Source organism: Chelon labrosus, assembly GCF_963514085.1.
Source record: "Chelon labrosus genome assembly, chromosome: 19".
In the NCBI taxonomy this organism is placed as follows: Eukaryota; Metazoa; Chordata; class Actinopteri; order Mugiliformes; family Mugilidae; genus Chelon; species Chelon labrosus.
Window position 1 is genome coordinate 20,241,963 of NC_140352.1, and position 21,039 is coordinate 20,263,001.

At 42.9% G+C, this 21,039-nt stretch overlaps 1 protein-coding gene across 1 annotated transcript in view; it reads right to left on the reverse strand.

Moving 5' to 3' along the window:
- Positions 1 to 1,491: 1,491 nt before the first annotated feature.
- Positions 1,492 to 21,039, reverse strand: part of ntn2 (netrin 2) — a 40,145-nt gene continuing 20,597 nt past the window's right edge. Inside the window, exons 3-7 of the mRNA XM_084567701.1 lie at positions 18,354 to 18,542; positions 12,274 to 12,423; positions 10,066 to 10,119; positions 5,581 to 5,655; positions 1,492 to 5,487 (exon numbers count right to left, since the gene is read on the reverse strand). Of these exons, the coding sequence (XP_084423827.1) occupies positions 5,102 to 5,487; positions 5,581 to 5,655; positions 10,066 to 10,119; positions 12,274 to 12,423; positions 18,354 to 18,542 (854 nt within the window). The 3' untranslated portion in view covers positions 1,492 to 5,101. The remainder of the gene's footprint in view (positions 5,488 to 5,580; positions 5,656 to 10,065; positions 10,120 to 12,273; positions 12,424 to 18,353; positions 18,543 to 21,039) is intronic.

A 21,039-nucleotide genomic window follows, 5' to 3' on the forward strand; every position in this document is an offset into this window, starting at 1 on the left:
GTTATGAACACGTATAAGTGGAACAGGAGGAAAACATTTGTTGGCGTCGATAGAAAAAAACAACCAGTGGTGTTGCATGATGCCCTAATAATAAGGAAAATAGATCAAAAAAACATTAACCTTAGAGACAAATGACGCAATGGGTGAGCGGCAATGCTTGTATTCCTTGTGAGGCACCCAGATCCTTGCAGGATCCTGATTCTTGACAATTCATCTTGCTAGGTTTAAGGTATGCACTTGTGACTGAAACACAGGCCTTCCGCCGATGCAGCTAAACACGTTTTAGATGCAAGACAGCCAGAAGCAACAATGGTTGGTTGGCCTTAAAATAGTTAATTTTCCATATAAAGATGGCAAGAAACATCCTCTGACATGCTAACTGCATAGCAATGTATGCTGACTGCTTGCTAACATTTACAGCTCATCAGACTAGACAGACTCGACTGAAAGTGTCTAACTAACCATCTGGTGGATCAGGCGAATATTTGATTTGCCATGGTCCTGATGAGGCCTGTTAAGGGATGGACTATTGGCCTGCTGGCTTAAGAGACTTTCAAGATACGCTCTTTTATCAAGGTTTAAGGTCATGGATTTGGCAACTGTAGGTTGAGACAAAAACATTTTGTGTGATATTTCACACCTCTGACAACTTGCTGCGAGGCATATGATTTGCCAGTAGACATCTCAGTCCTGTAATGAGTTGAGAGGGAAAAAGATTTCCATTAATCTTGTGAAGTCACAAAACTGTGTCTCAGCTAGACTCAGCCCTGACTCTGAATAGCTCAGTCTCTCACAGGAACATAAATCTGGATTTTCAGTGTCCATTTGGTTGCATCCAGTTCAAAAGTGTTTTGGTGTAATGGGAACTGGACACAAACGGCAAGCTGATGGGAGGCCAGGATGGATGTGCTCGATGCAGAGACCCATGTCAGCATGTGTTTGAGTGTGTGTGTGTGTCCCGACAGTCTCGGTAACCTCTTCTCAGCGCCTTGATGGCCATGCCTGGGGAGAGTGATGATAAATGGTTGCTTTCCTGTAATTTACCTTCAGGAGAATGGATGGAGCTGGCCTGTTTGGTTAGAGGGTGGGGAGAAGAGGAAAGAGGAGACTGTAGGTGAGAGAGGTGCGAAGAGGAAAAAGGAGAAAGAGAGTTTCCTGCTCAGGGCCTGACTTGGGAGTTGGGTTTCCACTGAGGTGAGGCACACATTAAAGTGTGTGTGTGTGTGTGTGTGTGTGTGTGTGTGCGCCTCATTGTTTATTTACAGAACTTTAGCTCTTGCTGCGTTCATAGAGGAGGGGAGCCGCTCTACACAATACTCTCTCCTTCAAATCCCTGTCTAGCCCCTGTGAGTGGAAACATACCAGAGCAGTGCCCACTGTATGTGAGCATACTTTCCAGTGAGAAACACATATCAATTTTACAGTAGATCATTCCCACAGCACGGGCTAATGGCTGCTATTAAAGAGACAGATGATCAACACAGCACACAGTTCATTAACTAATAATTTATTTTTTTACCGTTTAGATTAAAAAGTCAGTGGTTCATTGCCTCAGAGGAAAATGTACAAGGAAGACTTTGATATAACAGAAGCGAAAAGCAGGGCTGTGGACTGAGGGAAGAATCCCTTTGTTCCCAAAGAAAGGTAGGTGGACATTTTTAGTGTGAGTGAACCACCATTCCCAGGACATTAATGTAACAGAACATTGTGAGCTGTTGTGTCAGTTTTCGTCTGTACCTCTATGGGAAAAGCAGAGGGTCCGATCAGTCACATTTTTTTACTCGATTCACCTCAAAGTCGTTTACAGCTGGGCGGCTGTTGTCTGGAAACAACATAAAACAAAAAAAGGGGAATACATTCTGTGTAACATCTGAACCACATCTTCTGGCCGTGATCACAAAAGCATATGTTCCTGGTTTCTACATCCATATAACATCCATAATCATCTGGTTTGTACATCCATACATGTGAGTCATCCCAGGCCCGAGAAGACGCTTTACAAAAGACAACATGAATGGCAGAGGCAGTTCAGTACATATTTACAACATTTAAAATGCATCAAGACTTCTTAAACAAGCCGAACGTGTGGATGAAAATGGAAAATGTGTGATACTTCTTCATCGTAGACTCTCCAGACTCCTCTATGCGGACATTAAACAGCTGCAAAACTGAGAAACTTTGCCCCTCCAAATAAGAGTCCTCTCACCTCCGTGCACTTTCAGTTCATGTGAATGTGACTTGTTTGCTCTGGAAGGTTAATTAAGCACACAAACTCACACGCATACACCTGTGGATGCCATAAATGCTCAAAAGCGGGGGAAACAAAGTAAAGCAGTTATACGGCCTCAGTTCCACTGCCAAGCTGCTGGGCTTGTTAATATAAAACAACAGGACGGCTCTCCCTATGAGGCTCACTAAATAGTTTTCACAAGAGCTACGCTTCCACCCCCCCGAACAAAATCTGGCTGATTGTAACATTTTATTCCAACATTCAGGGTGGGCACTTAAAGTAGGGAAGGCCAATAGACAGAATTTTGTGCAATACTATTTGAAAGAAACAGTTTAAGAGCGCCGCAGTTTCTCCATGCTTAAAGGAGCTGAGTGCCAGACAGGCCTCATGGGCACGTAATCTGACCATCCATCATGTGTCATGCCAAACTCACATACCAGGGTGAGGAGACTGGTGCTGCTGTAACACCACCTGTCTGGCCGGGCCACTGCGGACAGCCAGCGCACAAATAATTGACTGTTTGGTTCTGCATTTTTGTGAAATTCCATCAGTGGGAATGGTGCCCTGGGCATAGTGCTTCATAAACGTCAATACTCGTTTTGTTCTTCTTTGCTTTATGTTGTCACACACCAGAAGTCAGGGTGATAACTCATTTTGGTTACGAGTTGTTTTTGGAGTGGATTATAAAAATGTCAGATATGCGTGAAGAGCCACAATCATATAAACAACATGAAATCATGTTTGAAATGGCATCGGCCATCCACATTCTTAATTCCGATAACGATTATTTCACATACAATCAGATCAGACCATACTCCTGTGAGACTGTGTTCTTCGCAGTTACATTCTCTGAGACGTGGAAATAAGAACTACAGTGCAGTACTATTACACCACAGAGGAGTCTGGCGGCCTCTTTCTGTGCTGTCGCCTATCTAAGACACTAAATACACAACATGCAAAACGGGTTAAAAACTGAGTTCAGGGAGGGTGGTGGCTGACACAGAGAAGAGAGCAGAGGAGAGACACTTTTGGAGGAATGACAAACCAAACATACCGCTGCAGCCAGAAGAGCGTACCCACCAGCTAGCATGAGATGCCTGTGGACACACCGCTATGCTAGCTCGACGTGCCCCTCAAAACTGTGTTTATCTTGTATTCTTCTTAAATAAAATGTAATGTCCTTCACAAAATGAAATAACAGCAAAAGGCAGATAAAAAGCTTTAGAGCAACCAGACAGGTCTCTGTGTGGTTTTCGTCCGTCCTTTCATAGTCTCTCAATTGAATTTAAAAAGTGACTACGCTTATTTGGCAAAAGATGACAGGGGTTATGCGTTAGGGTGGGCAATGGTGGAGGATGACTTGAGACGCTTTCCTTTGGCTCTTGATGCTCGTATTAGTTTAGTTCTCTCTCTGCTCGCTGTAAGGTTTTGATGGACCAGCAAAAACCACAAACATGCAAACATAACAAAGCACATGCGGAATGTAATATGAGCCTCTCATGTCATAATACAATCAGTGAGCACTAAAAACTTTCCAGCCTCATTCAAAATACACCAGAGAAAAACATGTTGTTCGTCTGACTTGAGTTTTTTTTTCTCTTTATACTGCATTAAAAGGAACTCTCGTTTCAATCTCTTAGTATGGCAAACAATGGCTTGCCGGTCTTCAGACACATCAGAAAATGTTCATTTAAAGTTAAAGAAACGACACTGGCCACTCAGCAACATCTGGAGGACTAGTACCGAGCGGAGGACATTATCCGTAAGGCAAAAAGTCTCCTTGGAAATATTGGTATTGTTCTGAAATTCCAGCCATTTGTCCACACTGCTTAATCTTTCTTCCAGAGTAAGTGACAAGCAATGAGTCATGATGGTGATGCATGACTTTATAAACTACTCATGAGAGGGACTAGTGGTGAAGAGGCACAGCCCCGGAGGCCTGGAATGTGACTCACACATGCCAATAGGGTTTGTTCTGCTTAAAATGAAACAAAAGGATATATGTCAAAACAGGACATATGTCCATATATGGGATATGGACTGATGAGATAACAAGAAGCCACACAAACAATACAAACTCTATTATGAGCAGTGGCATCACATACAGTATGTGTAGATACAACTCTTACATGAGCAGTTTATTCTGCGAGGGCTGTCTGGTGTCAGCAGCAGTGGTGGTGTGACTGAGGTTTGCTGTGTCCCTGCAAAGGGAGCCCTTGGTTCCTCACGGGACAAGAGATTGTCTTTCAGTCCAAACAAGTTGCAACGACCTGGAGCAAGTAGGCCCATTTTATACGAACATTTTAACAGCAAACGTTGAGAGGTTGTCCAGCTTGTGCTGACCAAAGCCGAGTTTGTTTCAAAAATGAAACATGAGGTGGCCAAGCTGAAGGTGTGCAGCTTGGCTTGTTGCTGAAATCAGTCAAACACTGTGGAATAAAATCCTCAGAGGAGTGTGAGGTGTGAAAACTGGTGCTTTTATATGGGGATGCTGAGACAAAGTGGCAGGAGTCAGTCTTGACAAGGTTGTAGTTGGGGGATGTGTGGACAATTCTGCTGTTTTTGTCGAGTGAGGGAATGGCGCCTGCTTTTGTCTACACTTCAAACCCTTTTTAACGGTCCCTTTTTAAGGCAAACCAATTGGACAAAAAGACAAGTGGCATTACAAAGACAAATCTTGAAAAATAAAAAGGAAAATAATAATACAATATACACAAAACGTGGTCCTTAAAACAGGTAGGGTACATGCCGTCTTTGTAATGTGCAGTGTTCCCACAATGGAAGAAAAGAAAGGATTCAGGGGAAGTCAAAAGTCAGGGTTCATGAAGGTGTGTGATGGCGGGAGAGGTAGGGAGACACGCTGCTTTCCCATCATGCTTTGCCGCACTTCCCCTTCTTCTCTTTGCGTTGGAATTTCCTCAGACGCCTCGTCCAAACGTCCCTCCACTGGATCACCAGGCTGTTCTTATCAGCCACCAAGCCTACGCGCTCTCCTCCCGGACTGGTGGCTCCACCTCCAGACCCGACTCCGGGACCAGTCCCCGTGCCTGTCCCACCTTCGCTGCCGCCCATCACCAGGAACCGCTGGCTCATCTGCATCTTGGGACATTTACAGGCTAGGTCCTTCATGTGCACCCACAGGATGTTGTCGCCTCGCTTCAGGGGTTCGCCGCGGCTCTTGTACACCGACACCACGCTAACGGCGAACTTGGCCCAGTCCCCCACCGTCTCCATGTCCAGCACGTTCACTTGGACCGCTGAGAAAAGATACACGAGAAATAAAGTCCAATCAATACATCCAACACTCACACTGATTGACTATGGTATGATAATTAATCCTACTCTCTTACCATAATCCTTTTTGCAATATTTCTTCATGTTGATCTTCAAGTTGCCCTTCACTGGTTTGCAATAGGACTCACAATCTGCAAAACAAGAACAACCAACGTGTAATGCAGGCTGCAACTCCAAACTCCTCTTGATACCTACTAAAACCTACTGGGAGACTCAAATTGCTAGTTGTAATGCGTACTGCACTATACACACTGTAAACTGTTATGTACTGTGAAACCACTAACAAATACACTCAGCAGCGCCAGCATAAATCACTATGTGCTTGTGTCTGCACATACGTCACGCCAAGGTTTAAACACATGAACATATATGCATGAAAGCTCTATCTACTGTTTAAGTATGTATTACTGTGTTGTTTTAATACAGTGTTGACACTTGCCCTCACGGAGTTCTACATATTTACTGACAGGGCCGAAGGCTCCAAGGAAAACCGGAGAGGGCTGGATCGTGTTGAGCTTGGTTTGGTCTTTGTGCGCTAAAATACTACTTCTGACAAATCGCACATCAAACCCCGGCAACAGCCAGTGCTGGGAGGCAAGTGAAACATACCAGAGGGGTAAACGTGTTCAGTTTGACATGTTTTCTGAGTTGTGGAGAAAAGACAGAGCGAGGTGGAAGCAGGTCATGGTTGGATGAACGTGAAAGGGCCTTGGCTGCCACTGTGACGACTAAGACCACACATCGGACGGATGACCTTCGCTGACCAGTCATAGGTGGGGTTTCCAGTGATGAGGTGCCACATTTATGATTGTGACAGTTAAAACTGATTTCTTGGCTGATTGACTGAGCTCAGATCTCTTCTTTACTGACTCTAGGACCGGCCATGGTCTGGTTTAGTTGTCATGGATCCACAAGCTTCTTTTTCAAATCAACATGTTTGGTCCAAAGAGTGGGTCTGTAGTGTTGGAAATCATTTTGATTTGAAGAAAATACATCCTCTCCCTGTTCTCTGAAGCAAAATGTACACGTGCAACCTGAGTTTAAAATGACAATTCAAATTATTGAATTTATTTCTAATATGATTTGAATAATGACTGCATACAACGATTTCCATAGACCAAGGAGCTTGGAGATAAGTTAATTCAGATATGGAGGCCTTCAAAGGCTTTACAGCACATGCATGTAATTATTTCCCATGGTTTGTTTTCTCGTGATCCTGAAATATTTATTTTGTCATCTCAACATTAAAAGCTTTACTTCTCGTTTTCCATCAGTTGAGAGCAGAGGAAATGGGGAAGAAAGATAAGCAAAATTAAATGAACGTTCAAAAGCAGATGGAAGTGCTCATGTTCAGAAACAATGGCAAGAATCCTTCATAAGATTCAAAGCATTGCACAGTGTTTTTGAATCGTGCTCATGGTAACTACTGTTACTGGAGCTGTGACAAGAATGAAAAAGACACTGCTGATCATTAGCAGGGCTCTGTTGTGCTTGACTGAATGCCACTAGATTTTGTGAACCATAGAATTTTGGATCCACTTATTTCAATTACAAAACTATGAGAAGGACACAGAGTTAATAAAAAAATATATGAAAATGATGGATTTAAATTGCAAGGAATGCCATGAAGGCCATTTTTCAACATGGTTTTAGTCAGTTTGAGTGAGGGGACGTTAAAAGCTGACCATGCTGCTCGCTTGGAATGTCAGGGCATGAAACTGAAAAACCACATGCTGGTAACTGGACTGGTATCTGCGGTCAGGCCTCTCATTGCCTTCAAATGGAAAACCATTCAGTCATGTTGCTTTCCAAAGCAAATCAAATAAAACTGCTGTACACGAAATGCCCCAATTACACAAAAAAAAAGGAGTCGTGAGAGAGAAAAATTACGCTTACGCTGATGTTTGAGTGCAAGGGTGTTGCATTGTTCATTTTTGGGGGAAGGATTGAGGAGGAGGAGGAGGAGGAGGAGGAGGAAGAAACAGGGGACCAAGGAGCCCATAAAAATGTCTAGAAGGTTTGGCTGTATATCAGAGCGCTGGAGATTTTATTATCCAGAGAGAGAACAGAAAAGGAAAGAAAGAGCAGCTTCCAATAACCCTGAGACGGGTGACGTTAAAAAAACCTCGAGTGGAGGTGTAGACGTGGATGGGTGCAGAGGTGTGCGTGTCGATGGATTTATGTGTATTCTACTTTATTCGCAGACTTTGATAAATGTTTAATATCATTGCTTGCTAAAGGTCTTTTTTCATAATAAGTGAGCGTGTGGTTTTCATGTGCAGATCATTATCATTTAAGAGTGCACGCAACTGTGACAGGCAGGCATTTGTATGAGACGAGGTGCATGGATTTCATTAAACTGCTGCCACTGTGTGTGTACGGTATACAGTGGCTGACCTGGAGTTTATCAGTGATGAAATGCTGGCTGGGGGACAGCGTGTGTTTTCCCATGAAGAGTCACTTACTGCTGGCTGTTCACCTGGAAAAGCTCTCGGTGAATCGTCCAATGACCCATAAGATCTGCCCACTGAAAACATGCACAATTGGCTCCAGGGCTCTTGGTGCCCTCTTTCACTTGAGCCCCTTTCACGGTGCCATGACAAGGACAAATTGCATCCACCGCCCCTTACACAAAAAGATTTTTGGGGGCCTTGGGATCTGATGCTGAAGCTAGTTATATGGTAGTTTAAGGAAGGAGAAAGATGGGGAAATGCTCTGGTGCGTTTGGTGGAAGCTGAGGTGAATTGGCAATTAATGACTCTTGTGTTCTTAGACCCTGTAACATTTTCCCAGGGAAGTAGTAAACAAGAAAGGGCTGGACTCTGCTTTTTTTATGTCCAAAAGGCTAAAGCAAAAGCCCAGATAATGAGGGGAAAAAGAATGAGAGAATTTCTAAATGAGGAAAGAAGCCGCAAATGTAAAAACAGATATTCCCAATATCTATTTTAGTTTGAAGAAATTATATTTTGAGAAATAGGATTATTCACGGCTCATTAGATTGATGCAACTGTTATCTCTGCAGAGTGAATATGACACTGGAGGCTGAAGCTGGCTACTTTAGCTTAGCACTTAGCCTAGTTCTGTGCAAACAAAACTCCACTTTCTCTTTCCAGGCTTTGCACAAAGTTAACAATTTGTTTTAACTTGGCTTATCACACATTAGGAGTTCCTAAACCTGTTGAAATAAATAACAGCCTGCAGACACACATACATACAGTCGTAGTTTTTAGAGGAGCCATTGGTGACATAAGTGTGTAGTGATTTGTTGAAACACCAGTAAACACAGTTTAAAGAAAAATGTGTAAACACTGCTAAAATGTTCGCTGCACAGACAAGAGATCCTAATGTTTTGTGTGCTTTAAAATGGATCAAAATACAGATAAATGTAGCCAGCGTAAAGTTCAGGCTTTATTGAGTATAGAGCATATGTGACATTGTCGCACAGAGCTAAGTGGCTAAGTGGTGTTGCTATACCAGCTACCTGCCAGCTATTATTCATTTCAAAGTAGCTGTTGTAGGTGCAAATGCAAACAGAAAAATCACCCTTGAAGGAATATAGTTCTTGGAGGAGCTTCCCAGGAACTCCCCTACCCTCAGAGAGTCCAGAGGACAGCTTAGTCTAAAAGCGTGGTATCAGTTTTCTCATCAAACTTTGGCCACAAAGCAAATTAGCATATTTCTATTTCTTCATAGCAGACCTTTTTAAATGTTTTATTTTTTATTTTATACCTTTATATTTAATAGGAGTTTTTTATGTAGTTACAGTACACTGTTTACATTTACTGTGTTACCAAGGTAGGCCCGGAGTCAAGGCATCAGCCATTATAAACTTCTTGATCTCCATAACTCAAACCCGTTTTTCATATGTATTAATCCTAACCTTAAACTCTGAAATGTAAGAATGTATAAATCAAAAGTTAAAGCCAAGTCTAAAAATCAAAAAGAAGTATAGTTAGGTTTCTGAAAAAATAAAGCTGTCGAAAGGGAAAGGATGTAAAAGCAGTGAAAATATGTTATGATTTGAAAAGCACTGGCAGCAAAGTGTGTATGTGTGGGGGGCCAAGTGATGATCTAACAGTCGCAGGTTGAAAAATACAGGCAGGCTAAATGACCAGAGCCTAAATTGGAGAATCAGACTGAACTAATTTCCCCAACAGCCACTTGCCAACGCTCTTTTCACGCCTCAGAACTCCCCCTTCCTATGTATCTTCCAGCTAAACTGTAACTAATCACCTCTGCTGCCTATCGGCTGGCCTTGGCTTTAAGCTGCAGCTATACTTTGAGCACAGCGAGGCTCCACTAACTTGAGGCTAGCGGTTGGGGAAACTGTGCCAAGGACACCGCTTTTTAAGACAATGGAAAAATTCTGCTGTCCCCAGTGCACTCGTTCTCTTTGCCGAACTTCAAACGAGGAGACCCACCCTCTATTAATATTTATTCTACACCTTAAAACTCATGTCCAGAAACATTAAAGAATGTGTTTTTGTTCCTCTCATAAAGCAGCGGTTCTTCCCGGCGAGGTGCAGAGAGTGTATACTAACCTGCTGGTTCCTCTGTACTGCTCACCGCAGGTGTGGGGTTGACCACGGGGATTTCTGAAACACACGCAAGAAATACAAAGTTATTTCACTGGTTAAATGTAAATCCACACCTTTCAGCTACATATGACGTTGTCCAAATTAAAATAGATTCCAAAGACTAGGTGTGGGAATGTTTCATGATTATATTATACATACTGGGAAATAGAAGAAAGTGGCCTTGCTCATTGAGGTCAATAATGGAAAACACAAGGTTTTCTTACAGACGGCTTAGATTGTGACATACTCTATGTCAACTAGACTAGACAAACACATGGGGCTTTGTAGACGGACATGGAAGATAAACAGTGACAGGGATACTTATTGGTGGTCAGAGGGAAGACAGGCTCAAATAAACCGTGCATGCCATGGACTAATGTGGTGGTTTCACCGTCATGCAGTTTAAAGAATACACTGAGACAGTTTAAGTGAAAGAAATAATGGAGGCACGGAGGACTAAATTTAGAGAGAAACTCAGGAGATGCAGCACAAATGTGCCCAGTAACCAACTTGAAGAAGCCAGTGAATTCAAAGCCGGCACACTTGAAACATCTGACAGAGGTTGATTCTTTGCGGCTCGCTGATTAAAATGGAAAGGTGGCCGCACTAGATTAGTCTCGTCGCCCCCTAACAGATGCTGGGTTAACACTGCTGTGTAATCTCCATGCAAGCATGTATAGACAGATGGACAGATGGCAAGGGGGCAATTTTGGTTGGAGCGTCTTGAGACAGATGCAGCCCTCCCTTGCTGTGCCCACTGGCTACACTAAAAAGTGCCTTGTGGAATTCCTCCAGGACTTCTTCTCCTCTAATTGTATGCAACTTTCCAATACAAATGCTAATGCTAACAACGGACCCTTTGCTTTTAGCATAAACAGAATTACTGGAACGCCGGCTTAGCGTCCACCCAGAGGATCTGCTTTTGATTGGATTTGGAGGTTGAAGGTTTGAACCAAGTGAGTGGGAGTGTTTTGGCGGGAGGCAGGAGGCTTTCTTGTAAAGCTGTTTTTAGGAAAAAAAGCAGCAGTTGTCTCTCCAAAATTATGGACACCCTGCCAGCAAAAACAAACAAGGGCACAGAGCTTTGTGAAGGCAGGTGCAGCTGCTAGAAGCCACTTTAAGTCTGTGTGCCCTCATGGCCACATCTTGTGAGGATGGACAGATGATGAAAGGATCATTCAGATGTGGGTTGCTGCCATCATACTAATTGGCTGCTTAATGGGCTTGTCTTCTGTCGTGGGATACAGGAGCCCCAAGAGGAGAGGTGGGATGCTCTCCATGAGGCCATGCTGCCACACGCAGCTGTCATTAACATTATTAGTAATGGATCTAAACGTGCTCATTGCTTAAACATGCACACACCCACTATCCTTCTTGCTCTCGCTAGAAGGCACTCAAACTAGCGTGGTCTGCCATCCATGACCACGGTTGTCTTCTCCTCCTAGCCCATCCACCATCTGCTCCGGAGCTGTATGTGACAGAAACAACATGGCACCATGTGGCACGCCGTGGCAGAGCCGGGTACGGCACTGGGCGGCACCACACGATTTGCTTTGGTGGTGGCTATCTTGTGAGTGCGTGCAATGTGGCACACAGTGTGGTGGAGAGTTGCCCTCTATGACACATGCCCGCATGTGCTGGGCCACTCGCAAAAATGTATAACCCACATGTACGCACGCACAAGCTTGTCACAGGAAATTAAAAACCTGACATGCAGTTGACATGCAAGAACAAACAAAAAGTGGAATAACTGAACCAAGCAGTGGGCCCTCACTTTGTCAGCTCTTAACTGACATGCACCAAAACCAACAATATAGCTCAGCGTCTTTAGTCTTAGAATATAAACCATGTTTGAGTTTAGCCTGACTACAAACTTGGGTTTTTTTAAAGTATCACTGCATTTTAAAGGGGTATGCAAACCCACAAAACACATGTAGTGTATGTACTATGAAGTAAGTGCAGAGATCTAGTTGGGTATATCTCTCAGATCAGCCAGTATTACTTAAGGCTACGTGAAAGTGTGCTTTCAATTATGTTCTATAATCTCCATAGTTTGGGTATATGTTGTTTTTTTTCCTCTTTGTATTATGTCTTTTTCACAATGGAGCCTGTCAGAGCAACTAAAATCACTAAGATGAAGACACTATTATCAGCGTCACATGAGTTACTCACTGATGCAGGGGGCCACAGGTGAACGGCTCTGCTGGTAGCCCTTGGCGCAACGGTTGCAGGTGATGCCGGTGACACCGTCCTTGCAGGGACACTGACCTGTGGTCTGGTTGCACGTCTTGCCCGCCGCGCCCACAGGATGGCAGTCACATGCTGGGGTGGGGGTTGGGGACAGGTGTAAAAAATGGGGAGGGAGGGTGGTGGTTTAAGAAACAGAGAACAAAGAAAATACATTAGATGCCAGTCCTTTAAACGTGTTGCCAAAGTGACACACACAAGACAATGACCAGAGTCTCTGCGGGGTACCGGGTTAAATCTTGTAATCTTCTCTTTTTGCCAGCAGGCAACAAAAATGCATTGGGACTGAATGTTTGGCTCAGGACTTGAGCGTTCCAGAGTGAGGCAGCCTCTTTCCTGCAGCCTTTTGTGCTGAACACTGCACTGCTAAACCTTCTGCATGTGTATCTTTATAGAAAGAAAGAGTAATTCAGCAAGCGAGAAATAATTTATGTGTGAAAGTAGAAGACATCAGGGAACATGAGATAGTATGATGCATGCAGGGCATCCCTGGTTATGATTACATGGATAATAGTTCTTCAGCTCAACTGAAATAAAATTAAAAATGATAAGTTTACACGTACGCTATATAACAATGCTCTGATGAGATGTACGCCTTTACATGTGCCCAAAACATCCCAGTCATAGTCTCGCTGTGGAGCATAAAATCAGTGGGTAATATAACAGAAGAAGGGGATGTTTTCTGCCTTTTCTATAGATATCACTGAATAATTTCAATAGGAGCTGATGACCACCACGTTTTCCACACTGATTCTGGCTACGCTGATCCAGCTCATTTGAACTCGTTTTCAGTCCCTCCCCTCGTCATGTCACCTGATGTTTATTCCATGTGAAGCAAACGTGTGCACAAGGAATGCATTCATTCCAAACAGAGAGAAACTATTGGATCAAGCATTTACACAGTTATTAGTAGCTGAGATTTTCCTGTCAAACGGATTGTCAAAGGTTTACACCACTCCTCTCAATCCAATCAAAAATTCCTTCCAAACGGGCCGTGTTCCGATTGAGAAGGTGGTTACATGAGGCATTTTTGTTCTGACTTGGCTGTTGCTACAATTATTAACTAGAGTCTATATAAATGCAGTCAATGGCAGGAGAAAAAAAGGATGTGTCCTCCTCTGTCCTGTGTGCTTGTTGAGTCTCTCCTAAATAATGTGTGCCTGCCTGCTCTAGCACACACTCTGCGGTTTCATCACTTCCCGAAAGTTCAGTTGATGCCTGGCAAATGCCAAAAGCAACAGGCAGTGCTCCGGTCACCTCGCTTTGGCAATACTCTTCTGTGTTTTGCTGGTTCTGGCTGATTTATTTAAGCCACATTAACCTACATAGGGGCTTTAAAGTATAAAGAGCAGTTAACTACAAGCTCTGGAGGTCTGAAGACCTTTGGAAAAGGTTTACGTTAAGAAGACAGAGGAGGGAAAGCAACATATCAGAGAGCATGACGTGAGAGACACAGCGCTCCTGTAAAGCCCAAACAGAGCCTCTGTCATGCTCACCATCATAAACAGTGAATCTAACCAAACTGTGGTCACTCTGACTCTACTAAACAAAAAACAGACATTTGTTCTTGAAGTAATAAACACATAGTCACATCATTTCACAGCTACCCAGGAAGACAAACACAACAATAAAGAAAAAACACAATTGTATGGGTTTTAGATCTTCTTGTGGAGTCCCAGAGAAGTCTGTCTTATCTACAGATATCCTCCTCAGAGTTTCCCTTTATTTTTGATGTAATTCTTTGGAAATCACATGCAGACCAATGCAAAATGAACACAGCAAACTTACAAGAGATTCGACTGTAACACAATAGATATAATTGTCCAAGCTTCTCAAGAAATGACAAAATTACTCTTTGGGGAAAAACCCTGTAACCCAACAGTTTTCTACAGGGCTTGCCAGAGAAAGGCAGCTGCGAACATGCCACGGTTCCTTCCCACCACCTGACAGAACTGTGAATGTGTTTATTTGCACCTGACATTTTTTAGCCGCTACAACAAAGGAGAGGACCCTACCACCTGTTGACCGGGCAAAGGGAGGGTTTAAATGGCTGAAACTGACCCAAGAGTGCGTGCGTCTGGCGGCAGGGCGGAGAAAGATTAACTGCAGCTCAGATCTTCACAAAACACGTTCGCCTTTTCCGGCACGGCCGACCAGTCTGCAGGTGTCAAAGTGGCTGCTTTCTGTTTGAAGCTGCGCAGAGACGTAAATCTGGTGCTTCGACGCCTGTGCAAAAACCCCACTGCTTGATGAAGTTGGGCAGGCTCCGCCAAGAAACCTAAGCTTTGATGACACTTGGTAAAAATTTGTGACTAACCTAAAGGGAATACAGATATGATGTAAATGGTCAGTCTTGCTCTGCGCCAACCAAAATTTCGCCCTATTCGTCAGCCAGAGCCTGAGCTACTGCCAATGATTCCAGGTGCTGCAGTGCCATTTGGGAATTTCTGGCATTCTTAGAGATTGTGTCCTTAGATGAAATCCAACTGATTACTACACTAACACGTCAATCTTGTGGAGCCAATGCTATAATTGTTTTTAGATCCACTGTGAAGCTTTTTTTAGCAAAAAATAAAATATCATAAGCTAATAAAATGCGAGGTTTATTGTGCCCGTGTAGGATATGTCCAAAGCACATGCGGGGTAAACCCGTGTTATTCAATCTGCTGGATGCAAGTCTGGTACTGGTCTATCACGCCTGCTGAGACATGTGGCAAAGAAAGAGGACTGACGTGCCATTGTTTCCACGCTGATCACCGAACAGCACAGGCCATCAACCTGGTCAGTATAAACAAGCAGGGAATGATGTTTGACATTCTCACTTCCCTCCTAAACACGCATGGACTGTTAAGACTTCAGAGTTTACTGTCCACACTGTTCAGTAAACAACCAGCCACTGCCAGATCTGAATGGGCTGCGAGGGGCAGGTCGAGGGTTTTTTTGGGGGAGTTGGCGGTGTCAATCTACACCCTCTGCTCTCCTTCTCAAACTGTTTTTCTGAAGTTTTATGTGCTGGCGCTAGAGCCAGTTAAGAAGCAGTAAAAACGTCCTCAGATGTTGATGACTTTTCAAGCCTGTGCGACTGCAGACGTGACAGGCGCTGCGTTGGGATTTGTAGTCCTTTGACGGGCGTTTGTTCAGTTTAACTGATTAGTGTTACTCAGGGCATGTGTGAGTGCATATGGGCTAAAATACTGTTGGGGACTGCTCTTTGTCCGCAGTTACTGGCAACCATCACATTTGGAGGGGATGGTGTTATTTGTACCTTTAACTGGAAATGTGTTTTTAATTGTCAAATGTTCTTCTGGCAAGTTCTTTGTGAAAATAAACAAAAAGTGTTCAAATGTGCATATCTTAATGTTTGAGGGGTTATGAAATATTACCATTAAATTAGCATTTAATGTAGTAACAGCTGTCAGTGGAGCTGCTCCACACTTTATATCTCTGAGGCTTTAAGTGGCTCGTGTTCACTCGAAAGACACACGACTGTTACATTACTCACTTAATATGATCTCAGCAAATCAGACTGCATGTCTCTATTGTGTCTACAGTGATTTCTGTCGACATACATCCTCACACCTGGTCTTAGAAAATAATAATTACTGGTGTTATATCTGAGATAAATCCAATCTAATATACGTAACAACATTACCTTATGTGGACTATGGGCTCATTTTAGATGCCTTTCATCAGTGACTACTTTTACATGGCCAATGTTTCTTTAACCTGATTGATAGAATTCTGGTAACAGACTCAACTGTTTCCAGCTTTGTTCATTTTTTCTAACCCTTGTATGAACAACAAATAGTTTTTCTACCTCTGTGTTTCTGTCCCTCCGGGTTACTACTGTATTTATTCCAACCAGAGAGAAAGAAAGCACCAGAGCCAGCATTCACATGGTTATTAGGCACCAATATTTTTCTATTTAACAGATTATTAACGCGTTACACCACAATCCAACTGAATATTCCTTCCAAATTGGGCCAGACCGGTCCAGCTGGTTCTGATTGAGGTGGCTACAAGAGGTGTTTTTGTTCTGATGGAGCACATGTAACCATTGTTCCTTGAGGTCAACAAGCTGTATAGCTAAGACTCACATAAATAACACTGTATTGAAGATCTCAAATACTGCAGCCAGGCCATGTGGCAATTATTTCTACGATTGTGCAGAAATGTTTTAATGCTTTTGACACATTAAAGGCCTCACAGAGATGCTGCTGTTTTGGCATTTGCAGAGATGGCTTTCAGTCTTTCAGAATCACTTTGAACTGAGATTTCAGTATTACACATGGAAGACTGAGTGTGTGTTTATATTTCTTCATATACTCCTCAGAGTGTGTATAGACACCCATCGAGAGTGAGTTTGATTAGAAACAGACATGACCCATTCATCGTCTCAGAGCCCCCCTCCCCCGACTCCCGTCTCCCCTGTAGAAAACACCTGTATTTTATTGCCGTAAGTCCATTTCAGACATGACACTCACCCCCTTCAAGCCATACCATGCCTCTGACCTCTACCATAACCTGGACACATGTAGATAGAGAAGAGCGAGGGCTGAAAAATAAAATCAAGGATGTCATGGTGAAAGAATAAAAGAAAGGTTTGTAGTGAATCATGGTGAGGGAAGTGAGAAGTCTGGGAGCAATTGGAGGTGGTGGTCGTAAACTTTCTGGGGAGATAGAAATAAAAAGAGAGCAAAGGCTGAAGGAAAGGAAAATGACAGCTCCTAGAAGGCTGCGGGATTGTTCTCATCAACTTCTACTCAAGAGATTTTTTTTGGATGTTACATCTGGAGTCTTTGTGAAGCGGGGTGATAAACTGTTTATCACCTGACCACTAGGCTTTGACTGGGACAAATCGTAGGTGCTTACATGTGAAGCATTACACGTCCAGGTACTGCAGGAAACAGAAGACGAGGGGACTATTTGCACAGAGGGATGCACATCTCAGAAGTGATCTCCTGTCAGGATTGCAGCCCAGATCTCTTTCTGTTATTGTTTCGGTGCAGTAACAGGTCAAATGACATACGTTTGAAAGTATGTGACCAAGTCACTGAGGAGTTTTTGCCATTACATGATGAATGGCTCAGCATCTCTGTGCAACTAACATGGGCAACTGCGGCCTGATATCATGCCATTTCTAACCTCCTGGGGTTGTGTTACAGCCGCAGAAGGAAAACTGAGCAGAAGCCAATGGGAGATTCTCGCCTTGAACTTTCAACCAAAAGATCTACGCGGCTATGAGGGTTGGCAGCTCTCTCTAACACTGTTTTCATATTCTGGAAGTGACTCTTTACTATAAGCAGGGTAAAAAAAATAAAATAAAAAAATACTAACTCTCTGCTGTTTGTTCTAATATTTTCCTGAGCAACAACTACAGGATACTGGTGTTATTTTTGCAACGCTTCCAGCATAATATCAGGCTGAGAAATATTCACTACAAATGCGAAATAATAAAACACATTTTTTCATGAGAAATGCCTTGGTCAAATGATAATCCTATGTGGTGTGTGTGGTATGGAGAAACATTCGGTGGGATGGCCAGAAAAGCTTCGGGCACAGTATCAATTCGTTTCTCTCTGCTATGGTATGGCAAATCAGACATGCTGCTATTTTTTATTGAAAGTTACCATGACTGCATGTGTTTCCGATCATAACACGTTACTCCTTTTACGCTTTCTCAGAAATGCCATGATTATGAAAGTATTAGCTGGGTTAGAACATCATCTCTTGTTTGAACGTCTTGTAAACATTTAGCCCGGTGCGTTCCCAAATGAACTCAAGTTAAAGTAATAATCTGTGACATTTTTATACAATGAAATAATCTTAAATAAATGTTCTAGCCTATTAATGACTGATGTAACACAAAGTGATCCTTGTTCATGGATACGTATGGCGCAGGCAATTCTTTCCCAGAAAAAACACATCATTTTAATGGCAGGTAGAGAACTGTCGTTCAGAGGTAATTTAGTAGTGTGTGTCAACTGAACGCCATCAAGTCTTACCTTTGCAGGCTCTTCTGTGAGTGATTGGTCTGGCCATGTCTCTGTAAAAGCCCTCCTTGCAATAGTGGCAGTGGCGTCCTGCAGTATTGTGGCGGCAGTTCATGCAGACCCCTCCACTTTTCCTCCCGGACAGCTTGTACAGCTCCATGTTGAATCGACAGCGGCGGGCGTGGAGGTTGCAGTTGCACGCTGCAGAGGGAAGAGGAAAGTCATTGCATCAGCAAAGGAGAGTTGGACAAATGTGAAAGTTTACAAAATCTTCCAGGTATTTATTTAAGAGTTCTAATATAAGTTAGCCTGAGTGAAATGTTCTCATGGAGCGCGCACTGCAGTAAAACATATGCTTGCTACTATGTGTATCACAAGAGAGCTGGGAGAGATTTTCCAGTAAGGCACTATAACAGTGAGTGGTTTATATCTACAGTGCGGCGGTGTGCTTGGCTGCTATTCCAGAACTCATCAATCAAAAGTGATATTTGCAGAGCTCATTTTCTCCATTTCATAATTAATGAATTCAGCTTTTCTCAGCCCATTAGTTATTAATCACTGGAAAGAGAGACATTAATTTCATGAATCACTGATGAGCAAAGACTTCTGAGATCTATTAAAAGCAAGACCAATTCAGATAAAGGAGTGGGCTCGAGCTGGCTGTCTTCTAAATGAGGCGAGCGGAATATATAGGACACGTGAAGTGAGGTTATGGCTCTTTACAGTCTCTCCCACTTGAAATCCAATGGGTTCCTTGGCTCACGAGTCTTTCCATTGATTCCTCCACATAAGACCACAGTCACCAGCTCTGACATTATTGATAAACTCTTTTCACTCTCTACATGTGGGGTTTGCATTTGAGACGTCTAATGAGAAACCTGCCCTTCTTGTTTGTGTAAAGGAGTATGATCCAGACCCTCTGCTGGTTAAATGAGAGTCAGACCTGGGACCTGAAGACTTGGCCGTGGCTTCAAAGTCGACTGTTGCAGAGCTTAGTTCCAGTTCAAAGTTATCCGCACATAAATTGGAAAGGGGTAAACAACAGCGGAGCTGTTTGACCAAAAATGTCAACAGTTGTGGCACAGGAGGATTATTAGGGGATCACAACAGAGGATGATATTATTAAGTAAATTTAGATGGGAGCGTGCTTGAGAAAATAGATTTCGCTAACAGTGAATGTTTAGAATAGAATGAGACACAACAATGGAGAATAAGTAAAGACAGACTGGCTGGAGGACTGGGAAGCTTTTCTCTGTGCGTGTGTCTTTAGCAGCAGCAGCAGCAACAGCAGCAGCACAGTGTCTGAAGAGTAGGCCTAAAGACATATATTTAAAACTGACTATAATGAATGAGGCCTTTTAGCATTTTCCACAGTTCGCAGTTATTGTTGCAGTATGAAAGTGTATGACAGATACAGTGTGTAACACGTAGCCGTGATCCAACTACTGTCGACGAGCACCTTAATGCCTTTATTTTGTGCTTCAATACTTTTTCATTAAATTATTACTGTGACATTTGTTTGCTTCCTTCCTCATGCACTGGTACCTTCATACACTGATCAAGCATAACATTATGACCACTGACACCTAGACCAGACCAGACACCCCCACCCCATACCAATGACACTCCTTGATGGCAGCAGCCATCCCCAGCAGGATGCACCCTGACACAGACAAACACACAAAAACGCTTTAGGAACAACTAAAAAAACATGAAGAACAGCACAAGGTGTTGACCTGACCTCCAAATTCACTAGATCCCAAACTGATAAAGTATCTTTGGGATGCACTGGAACAAGCCTCATTCACAGAGGCATCCACATTTGTCTACTTTTAATTAGGTAACTTCAGTTAAATACTTTTAATACAGACAGTGATTCAAAAGTTGCAGTAGAAAAGGTGGCAAAGTAAAGTTTTTAAAAACTATTTCCCCCTCATCTGCAGATGAAAGTTGTTTCTCTGCTTGCCTGCTAAGGTCAGGCCTTGGGTTATATGAAGCAGGGTTTCAGTTGGAACAAGTTATTTATTATTTTAGTTATTTAACTATTAAAAGGTATTTAAAAGAAACTGCAGAAAAGGTAAAAACTGGCCAGTCTAAATGTCTGGTAATAGTGATCATACGAAACAGGCGACCGCTGGATGTAGTGGCAGTGGTGACGTTGCTCTGAAGTTATGGCAGTTCAACTTTTGCAACAGCTTGAAAAGTGCTTAGAAAGAGTTGTTCTCAAATAGGGCCACAATAGTCTGTGTTTTACCCGAATTCAGGGCCAGCAGAGAGGGGCCTCTCTCTGCAGAACAGAATTAAGACGGCGCTGGAGTTTGTTTTGGTTTTTTGTGCCATGGCTGATGCACACTGCAAGCTGCAAAGATGCAAAGGACATGTTTGATTCAAAGCCTGCGAGAGAAGAATCTATCACAATGAAAAAAACAAAACAAAAAACAAATGTCGTCTACAGGCTACAGAGGTTACAGATGTTTTGTAATAGCCTGGATTTAATCGGCGGTTGCAGTATTATTCAATCATTACCACATCATTACTTTCTTATTTTTTGTCAATATTATGCTTGTAAGATAAACTGTTATTGAAACATGACCGGTAATTGAAAATGAAATTAATTATTTCGGCCTCTGCAATCACAGTAAAAATATCTTGATATGAAGTTCAACAATCTAACAAAAGAAGACTGCTAATAGTATTC